This window comes from Salvia miltiorrhiza, chromosome 5 (genome assembly GCF_028751815.1).
Source record: "Salvia miltiorrhiza cultivar Shanhuang (shh) chromosome 5, IMPLAD_Smil_shh, whole genome shotgun sequence".
Lineage (NCBI taxonomy): Eukaryota > Viridiplantae > Streptophyta > Magnoliopsida > Lamiales > Lamiaceae > Salvia > Salvia miltiorrhiza.
The window spans coordinates 27747400-27762300 of NC_080391.1; the positions used below are offsets into that span (position 1 = coordinate 27747400).

At 37.7% G+C, this 14901-nt stretch overlaps 2 protein-coding genes across 2 annotated transcripts; one reads left to right on the plus strand and one right to left on the minus strand.

Moving 5' to 3' along the window:
* Positions 1-2461: 2461 nt before the first annotated feature.
* On the minus strand, positions 2462-5770 carry LOC131026275 (glycine cleavage system H protein 2, mitochondrial). Its single transcript, XM_057956084.1, has 3 exons — positions 5060-5770; positions 4275-4534; positions 2462-2795 (listed from the first exon to the last, which is right to left on the minus strand). Exons 1-3 carry the CDS (start codon positions 5133-5135, stop codon positions 2667-2669), a joined length of 465 nt encoding a protein of 154 aa, XP_057812067.1. The 5' UTR covers positions 5136-5770; the 3' UTR covers positions 2462-2666.
* Positions 5771-9018: 3248 nt separating this feature from the next.
* LOC131025740 (uncharacterized protein At2g29880-like) lies at positions 9019-10072 on the plus strand. Its single transcript, XM_057955526.1, has 2 exons — positions 9019-9354; positions 9449-10072. The coding sequence occupies exons 1-2, from the start codon at positions 9019-9021 to the stop codon at positions 10070-10072; spliced, it is 960 nt and encodes a 319-aa protein (XP_057811509.1).
* Positions 10073-14901: the final 4829 nt, after the last annotated feature.

A 14901-nucleotide genomic window follows, 5' to 3' on the forward strand; every position in this document is an offset into this window, starting at 1 on the left:
TCTCGAGGAGAGCAAGTTGTTTGTCTAATTCTTGCAGGTAGTTCGGTGTATTCTAATTGTATTAGATAAGGTGGAGAATTGTGAGTAAAGTATCTACATACAATTAGTCTACACGGTTTCTCTGATCTCGCCAGAGAAATGGGCCACCAGCGGAATGTGGATTTCGCTGCTCTAGTTTTTTGATTTCTCTGGTGATGCTTTGCACTGCTCTGGTATCTTGATTTCTCTGGTCTGGAGTTCGATTCCTCTGACGGGTAAAATATGCACGGGTGTTTAGTCTATTGCTGTGGGATCTGTTAGCAAATATGCAAGAGTTAAGGGAGTTCAGTTTTAGGTTAGTTACAACAGATCCAACGGATCTGTGTTTCTTCATTCCAGAAGTTGGCGCGTATCTCAAATCTTCTCAACTGCTATTTCTTTTGTTTAAATACCTAGATTAGTTGTTGAGTCGAAGCTGAAGAATTTCCATTACTGTAAACTAGTTGAGAGTGAGGAATTATAGCAATCTTGATAGATTTGTAGGCTATACACTTCTTCTAGTGTTGAGTGTTCACAATTGTAATTGTAAAGTTCTTGAGTGTTCATAGTGAAATAGAATTGATTGTTCAGCACCGTGGATGTAGGATTGAAAAATCCGAACCACGTATTCTTTTATGTTCTTGCTGCGTTGATTGTTTTCCCTAACAAATTCCACAACAAATACAATGCTAAAAATTCATATTTACGTATATTGTGAACAAAAAAAAATTCTAAAGGCAACAGAGTAACAAGCCTCCGATAAACCCTAGCCGCCTGCAGAAGCCGCGCGGTGTTTTCACGCGCAACTTCTGCAGGCGGCTAGGGTTTATCGGAGGCTTGTTACTCTGTTGCCTTTAGAAAAAAAAATTGTTCACAATATACATAAATATGAATTTTTTAGCATTTTCATTAATGGGTTATAACCACAAACGTGCCCTCATTCTTTCAAACTTAGGATTTTTATTAGGGTTACAAAGTGACGTGAGTTAGCAATTAATGTCATTTTCTCAGATTTTGAACCATTTTTTACGGCGGTGGTGCCCCAAATTTTGGAGAAGATTTCGAGAATGGCCTGGAATTTTGAGGGGGGGGGGAGAGGAGTTGTCTCATTTTTATTCAACAGATATGCTTTTTCACTAAAGGTTTGAGGTTTTTTTGTTGTTGTTTGCTAATGAAGATTGGGGGAGGCGGCGATTTTCTCGATTTTCCTTGATTTAGAGGTTTTTTTGGAAGTTTTTATGAAATTTGGAGGTTTTGGGGGAGGAATCTATATTACTTGAAGAAGATCGGCGATGGTGATGGAGGAATTTGGTGAGATTCTGGCGATGGAATGGTGATGGAATTTGGTGCTACTTGTGGCAGAGTAGCGGTGATCGGAGATCTGACGATTCCGGCGAGGCTGTGGAGGATCTCTGGCAGCTTTGACATCGGTGAGAGAGATAGAGAGAGAGAGAACTGGGGCCCACCTTAATTAAAAATAAAAAATATATTTATTCTAACGGTGTTAATGTCCGTTAAGTGGCGGGGGGGAATTTGGTACGATTTTGCCACGTTGAGGTAGTAAACAGTTCTAACTCTGACTATAAGGTCTTGTAGGGACGCCATCGATAGGGGGGAATTTGGTATTTAACCCTAGTTTAAATGTAATAGAGGTGAAAGAAAATATATTGGTTCATTTTATAATTCTTTTTTTAAAATAATTTTTTTGTATTAATTTTAAACTTTGTAGATGAATAATTAGTATATATTTAAAAAAATATAATTTCAAATATTATTTTTTATTTATATTTGTGTATTATTTATTTATTTATTATGATGCATAATACTTTATAATTATAATAATATATAATGCTAATTTTCATTATCAAATATAATTTTCAATTATCTAATAACTATAGTTATCATTATACTTTATACAAAGTTGAAAATTTACGTTTTCAAATTCAGGATTTTATTGAGTAATTGATGTGAATTATTTTTATTGTATTTTTAAAATATATTTTACATTTGTATATATTTTGATTATTTAATATTTATAAATATTTATTTACAAATATCGTTTAATTTCGATAAGTAATTGATGTGAATTATTTTTATTGTATTTTTAAAATATATTTTGCATTTGTATATATTTTGATTATTTAATATTTATAAATATTTATTTACAAATATCGTTTAATTTCGATATTCGCCGTTTAATTTCGATATTCGCCGTGCATCGCACTGGAGGAATAAAGTTAGTGCATATCAAACTATTTGTTAATAAATCTCAATTCAGTTTTCCTTTTGAAAAAGTATATATATATATGTATATAAAAGAGTTGCTAATCCATTAAATAGCCTTCATCATTTATATCAAAATATATCTCTGTATTTTATTTAAACAAGAAAAAGTGAATAAAGTGCTCAAAACACTAACTTGCTCACTGGAATTCAAGCATAATATAAATGCATCACAACAAATTTATTTTAAAATTGACCAGTATCCTACAATGAAATATTTTGCATAACAGAAGGATAATAAGTGCAGCCATTTCCATCATCCTAATGTTCAAACATAATGACAACCAAGGAAACTGAAAAGAGAGAATAACAATGTAAATTCCATGATCTTTTCCAAGAAGTGATTATTGCCCCAATGAAATTTCTCAGTGGCTATCATCTTCTTCTTCGCAGAACTCGGTGTAGCGATCGGGGTCCATTAAACAGGGCAGGTCACTGAAGTTCTCCAGCTCTACCTTTATGATCCATCCGTCTTTGTAAGGGCTCGAATTTACCTGAATGAGGCAAGAGGTGAAGATATTTACGTAAGTACGATAACTGAATAGTTGGTGGAGACAATATAACATGGGGAGCACATATAAACACTAAAGATGGCAGTTCTTGATTAATGACGCAAAGAATTATGCATATATGCACCTCTAATTCAAGCAAAGGATATATAAACTACCATCAGATCATAATCGAGGCATGATAAAGATATATGATCTTTAGAAGCAAGTACCCTGTTATTTTTTTATTTTTTTTTGAGAGAAAGTACCCTGCTATGTTACTTTTCACCAATGGTGAAATAAATATATTCTCAAGGTAAAGAACTTTCAGAAAGATAGTGTGGCAACGAAAGGAATATGTGGATGATGCAGCAACAACAACACAAAAATGCTGCAATACATGGCTGCCAAGATACATATAACTGTCATACAATTTCCTTTTTCATTTTGTAGAACAAAAAAAAAATAGCATGATATCCACCAATGGTTTCTAATATGTATCAGCACGATAAACTCAGATTTAACCATGAACTGTGATAACTGCAACCCTCATTTTGGATTACAATTATCGTTGGTCCTCTTCATGGAAATATGCAGGTACAGTTCTGAATTTATGCTTGAACTAAAGTAAACACGGTAAGACATCTGCACTTGGCGAGCTGGAACATGTCAAGATTAGCAAGTGTGCGTTATTTTTCTTCTAATGATACGCAAATTTACTTAATATTAAACACCACAATGGGAGGTTTTATCTTCTGAAAAAATGGACTCAGAAAAATATTTAAGCAACATTATCTTCGAAGAATAACCATTTGAACAAATTTCTTAGCTAACAAACGTCTATGCACAAGGGAAAAAAGAAAAAGAAAGATAAAACCAGCAATGCATGATAGCAACCTGATAACTACTTAGCTGGTGCAAAATCTTTGATTAGGTCAAAAGTGCTGATAAAAGACTAAAGAAAGCACACTTACACCACAGGGCATCCAGTTACTGAGTTGGTTTTCCACTTGCTTGATTCTACTCCAAAGTTCTAACTAACTAGGGTAATCACATACAAGGCTAATTTGGATTGAGAGGAATGAAATTGCAAATTCCACTTCAGGGTCTCTCATTCTTTTCTTATTAGCTACATGAGTTATTTCTCTGTTTAGCTCTCATTGGATTCAGCCTTCGAATAGCCTTTGGCATGGGGGGGGGGTGGTAATAATTGAACTACCAAGAAAAAAAGACGAAGCTATGAAAGACACCTTGAACAACAATTTTGTGGGATGTAATAATAGAATAGAAGGAAAAGTTGTAACCTGAGAACCTCAGTGCACGAATCTAGAAAAGATCGTGTTTCATAGAACCTAAATAGATGCCACGAAAACTAATGAACAGTAACTCCAAGAGAATTGGGGAAGTGGGACCAATCTATGAACAAATTTGCAATCATGTTAACAATGTGGCCAAAAATAAGAATTTGATCTCAGAAATACTCACCAAACCAGGAGAATCACTGAGATTTTTGTTAACTTCAACCACTTTCCCAGAAACAGGTGAGTTAACATCGCTGGTAGCTTTGACACTTTCAACAGCACCGAAACTTGCACCTTGCTCTACCTTACTGCCCTCCTCGGGTAGTTCAACGTATACAACTTCACCAAGGTGATCTTGGGCATGATCAGTAATACCTATGGTAGCCGACTTACCTTCCACTCTCACCCATTCATGAGAATCAGCATACTTTAGATCCTTGAGAACTGCATTAATTCAAAAAAAAAAAAAATCACAATTCACGTATAGAAGACACATGCCATATATTGTCACACCAATCACTAAACAACTGAAGAATCAGCATTAATTGCAATGAAATCTCTACGGTCCAACCCCACTGATAACCCTAAATGAGTGCTTGACGATAAAGAAAAAATGTCACAAACATTTGTCCACATTTCGATACAGCCACTCTGTTCACACTGCAACCGCACCTCAAACTAATTTACAAATATCAAACAAGCATATGAAATGATTTACGATGCAGATCGATTTGAATTCGGAGGAAATTCCAGCGAGCACGACGCTTCCCAACACCCACATACAACAATTATAATAATAAAAGAAAAAGCAGCAACGATATCATAGCAATATAACACCAATGGAAAATCAGATCCTTCGTAGCACAACAGATCACCATGTTTCCGCAAAAAAATCAAACACATAAAACGCACGACGTTAATATGATCAAAAGGCCAATGCAAAATACACATCAACACACACACACTTACCGGTAGCAAAACCTCGACAGGGAACACTGATCCTTAGGTAGGAAGCAGCCCTGGTTGCCCACAAACTCGTCGCCATTTTAAAATAAAAGCACCTCAATCAACCGCTTCGCAGTTCTCAGTGTGAGTGTTTTTCTGTGGAATATTAGTTTTTAGGAAAGCGGCAATCTAATGAAGGGAAGGTTGGTAGGGTAAATCAACCTCAAAATGAAATTTATCCACGAATCCCCGCCGATATTGGAATTATAATATTGGACCTTATTATTTGGAGTAAATCATTTCGTTTCTTCTTTTTTAACGAGGGAATGCCATGATCTAAATATAATATCGCACAAAATAGAACCTTAATTTTCAGAGAAAGCTTTGGATTTGGCAATAAATTTTTTAAAAAATGAAAATAAAAATAAAAATAAAAATCAATGAGCTATTACAGTATACCTCGCATAAATAGGAGTCGTTGAGTGTTTCAACTTTGTCACTTAAATTAAAGTTATTGATATTAAGTTATCAAACTTGCTAAATCAATAAAATCGACCAATAATACACACATTCAAAGCCTATTTTTCCACAATTTGATTACACAAACCAAAAACCCTGGTGATAAAGATGGATTCCAAAAAATAAATACCTGAAATTGGAGAGCTCAGCTGTGTGGTGTGGATAAGTAAAGAACACGAGAATAAACTTGAAGAAAACTTAGGATAAATTTCAAATTTCTCATATGAGCAGTGGTTAGGTGAGAATATATTGGGTATGCAATTAAAATTTCCATATTTAAGAGGGCCAGAGTGAAATTACCTCCGAAAGGGGCCCTGCTAAACTTCACCTAAACTAAAGTAAGGTGGGCAGTTAAATAAATAACCTACTCTAAATCCCAAATATTAAAAAATAAGCTACAGTTCAAACAAAAATAACAACAATAATAATGAGATGTTGGTGGTTCATGTGTCAGCAAAGCAAAACAAAAAAGGTGGTGAGTTAGTGAGTGTTGTCCTTGTCCGCTTCTCGCTCAAATGGTAATAGTATAAGAGCATCCGCATTGGGACCTCCTTGATAGCCTCCTTGATAGCCTACTTGATAGTGTTTGTGTTATTGAGTAGGTAGTGCTGCATTGGGGTTCCTTGATAGCCTCCTTGATAATATTAGTTTTGATTTTATGTTTTTCATTTAAATTTTATTGCATATTTAAATACTGGATTAAACATAAAATTTAAAATTACTTAAAACATAAAAAAAAATACATAAAAATTTAAAAAACCTAAAACATCATTAAAATCACATAATTAAAAGCCTAGGATAGACCACGACGCCTGAGCACATCGGCGACCATGGACGCGTGCAATGCACGTTGTGCGTCCGTCATGTTCGTCGTATCCGTGTTCAGGAGCTGCATATCGAGCTCCCTCTCCCGGATATCGTTCCTCCGCTGGTACTGGGCGGTGAATGCCCTCATCTGCGCGTCGTTCCTATCCAACCTCTCCACAATTTCTGGTGGAGGATCCGAGCTCGTATGCGACGCTGCTGCCTTCCCTTTCCCTTTCTCCGCCGCCTTCGCCGCCTTGGCCGCCGCCTTGTTGCCAATGGGCCGAGCAGAAGAGATCTCCTCGCCCGACGCCGAGGTGGTGAAGCCGCCCTCTTCCGTAGTCTTTGTCCTCTTGGAGGCATGCACGTCTCCAAGGAGGTACATCGACTTGAACTTGGGATTGTTCCGGAGAACTCTCCACGCGTTCCAGAAATTGAAGGAGGCATTGGTTGGGCTTCTAGCCTTGAAGATGGTTTGGGCCTTTTCACGAATCATATCATCCGAATGACCGGACGGCCAATTGTTGCGCGTCTCCACCCAAACAGCTTCCCAGAGACGCACATCCGCGCTCACCCGGGACCAGTGGCCTTGAAGTTGCTTGATGCCGAGGTCGACGCCGAGGATGGGGTTCACACGTTCGCGGATCCGGCCCCAATATGACTCTCCCTTCTGATCCGTCCCACGGATCGAGTCGTTGGTCTCCTCCGCCCAAATTTGGACGATGAGATCCGTATGCTGTGGAAGGTAAGTATGACGGTAAACTTTTGGTTTGTCGTGCTTCATTTTGGTGGCCTTTTCCTTCCTCCGGCCGCCTTTTTTTGGTGGGGAGACACTCTGCTGAGCACTCACCGGTTCCTCCTCGGGCGGGCTCTCCTCCAAGTTGATTCCTCCCATATCGGGATGATAATCGGAGGAGAGATCAGGGCACCAATTTGGATCGTAGAAAGGGTTGTGTGGATCCATGACGGAGAAAATTGTAGGAGAAGAAGAGGTGTGAAGAGAAGAAGGAAGAAGAAAGAAGGAGAATAGGTGTGGAGAAGAAGGAAGAAGATGGGTTGTTTTAAAGAAGAGAAGAAGGAGAAAAAAAAAAAATTCAAACGGTCGGTCAAAGGTGCGGAGACCGAGGCGCTGCAGTCAAAAGAATATATATAAATTCGAATTTTCGAATTTTTCATAATTTTTTTTTTTTAAAATTGGGCGCGTGCATTGCACGCGCCATCTCCACCGGCCATTCGAGGATACTCGATAACTCGAGGAGTCCTCGAGGAGCTCCTCGCTGCATCGCCCTCCTCGACGCAGATGGTCTCCTCGAGTACCCGCGATGCGGGTGCTCTAATATAGAAGCAAATATATATATATATATATATATATATATATATATAGGGAGAGGTTCAAATAAGAACCACTAATAAAATAAGAACGGAGAACCATTTTAAGCCATTCGATCATCAAGATCTACGGTGGATGCATCATCTTGGTGGATGGATGAAGGTGCTGGGTTCGAATCCTGAAGGGAGCAAAAAAATTATTTTTTTCGGATGCATTAATTTGTATAGCAGATGCAGTAATTTTATTGGTTCTTATGTTCTCACGATAATTGTGGTTCTCACTATAACCGCACCCTATATATATATATATATATATATATATATATATATGGTGAAAAATCCAATAAAATAGATTTTCTGAGCCCAAAAAACATGAGTTAGAATACAAAACATGAGCAATCTTATTTACTTTTGGCTCATTTATAAGTTAGAATTATGAAATATATAGTGAAATTATCCATGTATGTCATTTTATTTAGTAATTTTATTTACATATTTTAAATCTAAATATATATTTAATCAATGCTTATGTATATTATCTCTTGATTAAGGGGGGTGTATTCGTTGTGGAGTTTAATAGATTTCTATGGATTTTAAAAGTCTGGGTGTATTCGTTCCAGACTTTTAAAATTCTGTAGAAATCTGGGTGTATTCGTTCAAGACTTTTAAAAGTCCATATAAATCTGGGTGTATTCGTTTCAGACTTTTTAAAATCCATACAAATCTAGGTGTATTCGTTATTCCATTGACTTAAAATCCGGAATGACTTCATGGATTTCATCCGAAAAATACACACGACGAAATCCGGCCAAGAACCACGAGAATTGAAATCCATGAAGTTTTAAGCGAGCGCTGAGTTCCAGCGCCCGCGGCCAAGAAGCCAGTGAGCGCCGGAACTCAGCATCCGTTGAGAGTGTCCAACGCTCGCTGGGTTTGAGCGGGCGCTGGGTTCCCAGCGGCCGCTGGGTTGCCGCGGTCGCTGGGCCCAGGCAGCCCAGCCCACCCACACGGTTTTTAAATACACCTCTTCGGTTTTTTTCCCCTCATTCATTCCACAGACGCCTACACTTCAAAAAGAAGACAAGTTTAGGGTTCCATATTAGCTCTTAGCCAGGTATTTTTTCATAAATTTTATATCTTCATATTATTTTAATTATGCAATTTTTCTATAGCATGAATCTTGTACCTTTATAAATTGTTAGCAACTGTATGTTGTGTTTCTATTGCATGTGAGTTGATTTTAGTTTTTTGTTGATGTTTTGTATTTTTTATTTTTATTCATTGATATAGTATTGTATCTGTATTTATTTTCGGTGTCTAGTAATATTATTATGGGAGACTCTCAACCACAAGATTCCAAAAAAAGGGCAGTGTATGAAGCCTGGACAAATGAACAAAGTGATGCATTGTTAGATATTCTGGTTGAGTCTGCACATAGGGGATGGCACGATAATAGTGGTATATTTAGCAAAGCCACAGTAGAGGAAATGATATTGCCTGTTCTGAATGAAAAACTTAGGTGCAATAAAAATTATAATCACTACCAAAGTCGTATCAAATGGTTTAAGAGCCGTTGGACTGCGTATTCAACACTCTTGAAGTTTAACTCTGGTTTTGGTTATGACAACGACACCAAAAAATTCACGGCCCCAGATGAAGTAGGATGCGTATATAGAGGTAAATTTGTTATCAATTATTTTTTAAACACAATGTTATTTAAATAATATAGTTAATTAATAATTTTCTTATTTATTATTTTAGGCTCACCCAAAAGATGCATACTTACGCACTGGGAGTTTTTCGGATTTTGATGACTTGAGGCTTGCTGTTGGAAACGGTGTGGCTATAGGAAGAAACGTAATTGGAGTGGGCAGTGCTACTGATGCTAGGACAATAGGAGTTGATGAAAGTAGAGGTCCGCTCATAGAGGAGTTGAATTACGATGCTGCTAATGAGGCATTTGTAGTACTGGGTGAAGATGATCCACCGTTATCCGGCTCCAAATCACCTTTGGAGTCCACTGAAGTTCCTGTGGAGTCCACTCAGAGAAGAGCTCCTGCCAAAAGAAGCAGATGCCAGTTTGAGACAAATTCAGGCCACACTGAAAATAGTTCGCATCAGGAGCTCATAGTAGAAATTAAAAAAGTCACTAGCACAATGGATCGAGTTGAAAGCCTCTTCGTGAAACGAGATACTATGCTGGAGAGAAGAGAAAAAGAAAAAGGTTATACAACTTGGGATGCTATCAAAGAAATTCCTGATTTGAGTGAAGATGCCCGCTACACAGCATTTGACTTGCTTGTTACAAAGTCACAAAAAGATGGATTTATGAAAATGACTGTTCCTGAACGCAAAAGATGGATAGAATCCAAGACTAGGAAATAGAGTATAGTTTAGTCATGTTTTTTGAACTATGTTTTTATTTTTGTTTCACCATCTTTTTATGAGTACATTGTTTTGTTGGTTTTATGTTTTAATACTTTATTTTGTTGATGGATGTGGTTGAATTTTATAAGTATTTTTAAAAGGCTATTTTTTGTGAGTCCCTTTTATTCTTATTTCAATTATTGTTTCATTGTTTTAAATGGCAGCATGAATTATGAAGATAAAATTAACATTGCAATTGAAGAAGACATAGATGAAGAACTTGAGTATGAAATCGAAACAGAGATGGAGATTGAACTTTCTGATCTTGTTAGGCAACTGATGGAAGCAGCTAAGGTAGTTATCACTCTATTGAGAAATATTATGACGCTACATCCGACTGCTGACAACGCTCTGATGCGACGACCAAAGACTAGGGAAGGATTCCGTTTTATTACAAGAATGATGGATGGAGATCCGAGCCAGTTTCGACAGTTGTATAGAATGTATCCTGACGTCTTCATCAAATTATGCCAGATCATTAGGGAGAAAGCCCATGTGGATGATACACGATACACAATTGTTGAAGAAATGTTGGCAACATTCCTCATCATTGTAGGGCACAACGATCGTTATTGTAACGTTCGTGAAAGGTTTGGTCGTTCGCATTTTGCTGCTAGTCAGAACTTCAACAAAATCATGAGAGCATTGAACACCATAGCACCGGACATGATGGTTAAGCCGATTGGCGCAATACCCGCTAAAATTCGGGAAAGTACCAGATTTTATCCTTACTTCAAGGTATAATATTTCTGCTCTTGTATTATATTAAATATTTTTGGTTTTTGTATAACTCATTCACCTATTATTTTAAGATTGTATTGGGGCTATAGATGGCACTCATATCCCGGCCATGATAAGAGGTAAAGACGTGAGTTGTTATCGTAACCGTCATGGGGTGAATTCGCAAAATGTTTTGGCAGCTTGCAACTTTGATTTACTCAAATCCCAAACAAATACATCACCTAATTCATATTTTTTGGGGTTGCTTATGTTACATATTTGTGTATATTATTTGATTTTCATTTCATCATTCGTTATATTTATGTAAAATTGTATGATCATAAAAACATAATAACATGATTAAAATGTAATGAAAACATGAAACTCATGAATCAAATGCAAACATAATTCATGAAAACAAACATTAATCATTGTTCAAAAGATAAAATTATCCAAACTCATAAAACAATGTCAACATTAATATAAAAACTCAGAAACGTGGTCTCCAAGAATCCCACTGGCGCTGCAACTCGGCAATCTGCTGGTCTTGTGCATCAAAGTGAGCATTCATATCATCCCTCATTGATGTCATCGAGGAGTCAAAATGAGCTCGGAATGCTCCCATGGATGAATCAAAGTGTGCACGAAATGATGTGAGATCATTCTGAACCTGCTGATAGTAGTCTCTCGACATTGAACCACCAGCTGCTCGCTCTCCATTCCCCTCGTCTTCTTCCTCTGCCTCTTCGGCTTCCTCTTCAGCTTCTTCTTCATTCTCCTCTTCTTCATCATCACCGGCGGTCCCAGATGAACCGGCACCAGGATCAATGCGGGGACGACGGCCTGCTGCAATCTCGGAGTGTATGTAGTTAACTACACAACTCCTCTTCCCATGAGGAACCAGCGTGTATTGGTCAGAAATCAATTGAGCTCCTCTGAGCTCACTATAATCAATGTACTCACCATGCAGCTCATCCTGACCATGCTGAGGCCCCTCTGTCGCAGCAAGAACTCCAAACTTGTGTGCCAAACTAGTGATAATAGTAGCGAAAGAAGCATGGGCAGTAGGGCGCTTCTTCGCCCGAATCATAGCAGCCCAAATAAACTGTGAGATGCACACTTTTGTGCCATCTAAAGCACACTCCAACAAAAATACCTCAACTGCATTCACCTTATTCGCTTGCTCCTTTCCAGACACATTATATGCAAGAAATTTATGAACAATAGCCAATGCCGGATCCTTAATGTAACCACTAGGCATACCCGAACTATCCCAATTATCACAACCAGTCAATCGATTCCACACTTGATTAACATTCCATCCCCAAGTTTTATCAGATAATCCACCAATACTGAAACCAAAAACAACTTTCATTCTAGCCAAACTAATTTTATACTCTCGCTCATACATCCTAACTTTAATCCATTTCATATCACTACTCATTTCCACAGTAGTCATGAATTCATAACATAGAGGATCATACCCAGAAAATTCAATACTTTTAGCATACTCTTTCATCCCTAGATTCTTCAAATACAAACCAACTAGCTGCTTAAGTTTCAAATCAGTAATCAAGTCCCAATCCAAGTAATGCGGAGGAGTAATGTAGTTCAAGTTGAATTTTTTAAATATTTCTCCCTCTAATTCGCTTTGCAATTCAAATGGACATTCATACCTTTCGCTCAAAGATTGCTCCTCCTCGCCTCTACGGATGTTTGCATTCTTGGTTCGGACCATTATGTCGTTGAAGGTGACCGGAGAGGGTGGTGGTATGGAAGGAGTGAAGTGGTGGAGATTTTTTGGGCTGGGAGTTCTGGGAGCGGCGCAAGGAGAAGGAGAAGTCTGTAATGAATTAGGGCACCAGCGCCCGCTGAGCCTTTATATACAACTTATTCCCAGCGCTCGCTGGATTCCCAGCAGTCGCTGGGGTTTCCAGCGGTGCTGAGACTCAGCGGGCGTTGGTTTTCATGGAATTCAATTCTAGAATTATCCCCTAAAGTCTTCGAAAATCGATGAAAATCGGGGTGAAATCCAACCACTAATTCTTTGAAAGTCGTCTGGAATCTATATGAATTCCATGGAATTTAAATTCCATGGACTTTTTAAAGTCTGTGAAAATCCACAACGAATACACATAATGTGAGAATTTTTGTAATTAGTATCTCTTGCTTTATTATCTCTTGCTTTGTGCTTTAGTATCTCATAATATATGTATTCCGTTTTTTTAATTCCTACTTATGTATTACTCCCTCCGTCCGCCAAGATTATGGTAATTTGCTTGGGCACGGGATTTAATAAAATTGGTGATGATTTTGATGTAGTGGAGAAAGGGTCCCACCACTTTATGAGATGAGTGGTTAAGATTGAATTTTGAGTGGTATTTTTGTAAATAAAGAGTGTTAGTAAGGATAAAATATTAAAGAGGATGGTGGGACCATTGCCATAAAAGGAAAGAGACATAATCTTGGCGGACGCCCGATATAGTAATTGTGACATAATCTTGGCGGACGGAGGGAATATGTAACTTTAATTTTCAATTTCATTTAATTACTCTGTATTTTGTCTTTTATCACTTAAAAATTTTCACAACTCTATAGTACTCTTGCTATATATGACAAATACAGAACTAATCACCTATCCACCGTGGGCAAACATAACGCGCCCACCACTGATGTGGCAATGTTAATTAGGAAGGAGAATTAATAAATCTTACTCTAATTACATTTGTCACATCAGTGGTGGGCACGTTATGTTTGCCCACAGTGGGTAGGTGATCGGATCTGATGACCAATATATATGAATGATCATGCAGTGCAAAGCATTTAAATTGACTTAACTTTCTCAATTTTGTGTACTGGTCATGAATTAGAACTAGCAGCCGTCGTGCACGCGCTGAAGATTTGGAGACACTACCTCTATGGAGTTAAGTGTCATAAGAGTTTAAAGTACTTCTTCGAGCAAAAGGAATTGAACATGAGACAACAAAGATGGCTCAAATTAGTAAAGGATTACGATTGCACCGTTAGTCACCATCCAAGAAAAGCGAACGTAGTAGCTGACGCCCGGAGTCGAAAGACGAAGGCTAAGCTGGGGTATTTCATCACCCAACAGAAGGAACTGATTCGTGACTTTGCCTCACTCAGTTTAGAAATTGTTTATTCCCCATTCAGTATCGGGTTGTGTAGCTGCGTTAACAGCTAAACTTGATTTGAGGGAAAAAAATTATGCAAGCACAAAGAGAAGATTGGTTCTTGGAGAAGATGCGTCTTACTGCAAGAATGAATGAAACGAAAGGATTCACTGAAGGAAATGATAACGCATTTTTGGTTGGTAAAAGATTGTGTGTACCGCACAATGAAGAGTTAAAGAACGAGATTATGAGCGAGGCTCATGATACTCCATACACTGCACATCCAGGCAGTACAAAGATGCACCAGAATTTAAAGAAAATTTTCTGGTGGAAATGAATGAAAAGGGATATAACGTTGTTGTGGAGCGATGTCTCGCATGTCAACAAGTCAAACCCATTCCTGAGTGGAAGTGGGAGCACATCAACATGGACTTCGTAGTGAGCCTACTGAAGTCAGTGTTGGATTTGTATACTGAAAGCAAGAACGTTTTATGCTTGTATACAATGTTTCCTAAGTTCACTATCCAATCTCCTATCTGATTGTGTTCTTGATTGCATATGTATGTTCTCTATCTCTATACAAGTAGATTATATGGTGTGTTGTAGATCACAAAAGACCATATAATTGGATTAACCTTAAGAGATATAATATGATCACAGCCGAGATGACTTTAGGACGAGTCATCGGTTTAGGCTGCAGTATAGATGGAAGTAGTTTGTCTTGACTACTTGTCTATACTGGTACGTCATAACGTATTGATAGAACCACAGTGAAATGTATTCTTCTATCTGACTTAAGTGAAGAATCAAGATCTCGGTGACTTAATAAAATCTTAATACTAATAAGATTTCGAATATATATGTTAATTCGTGTATCACTTTGATTTACTATGAGTGAGAGTTATATAGTAACTTGAGTACTATGTATCTTGGGTG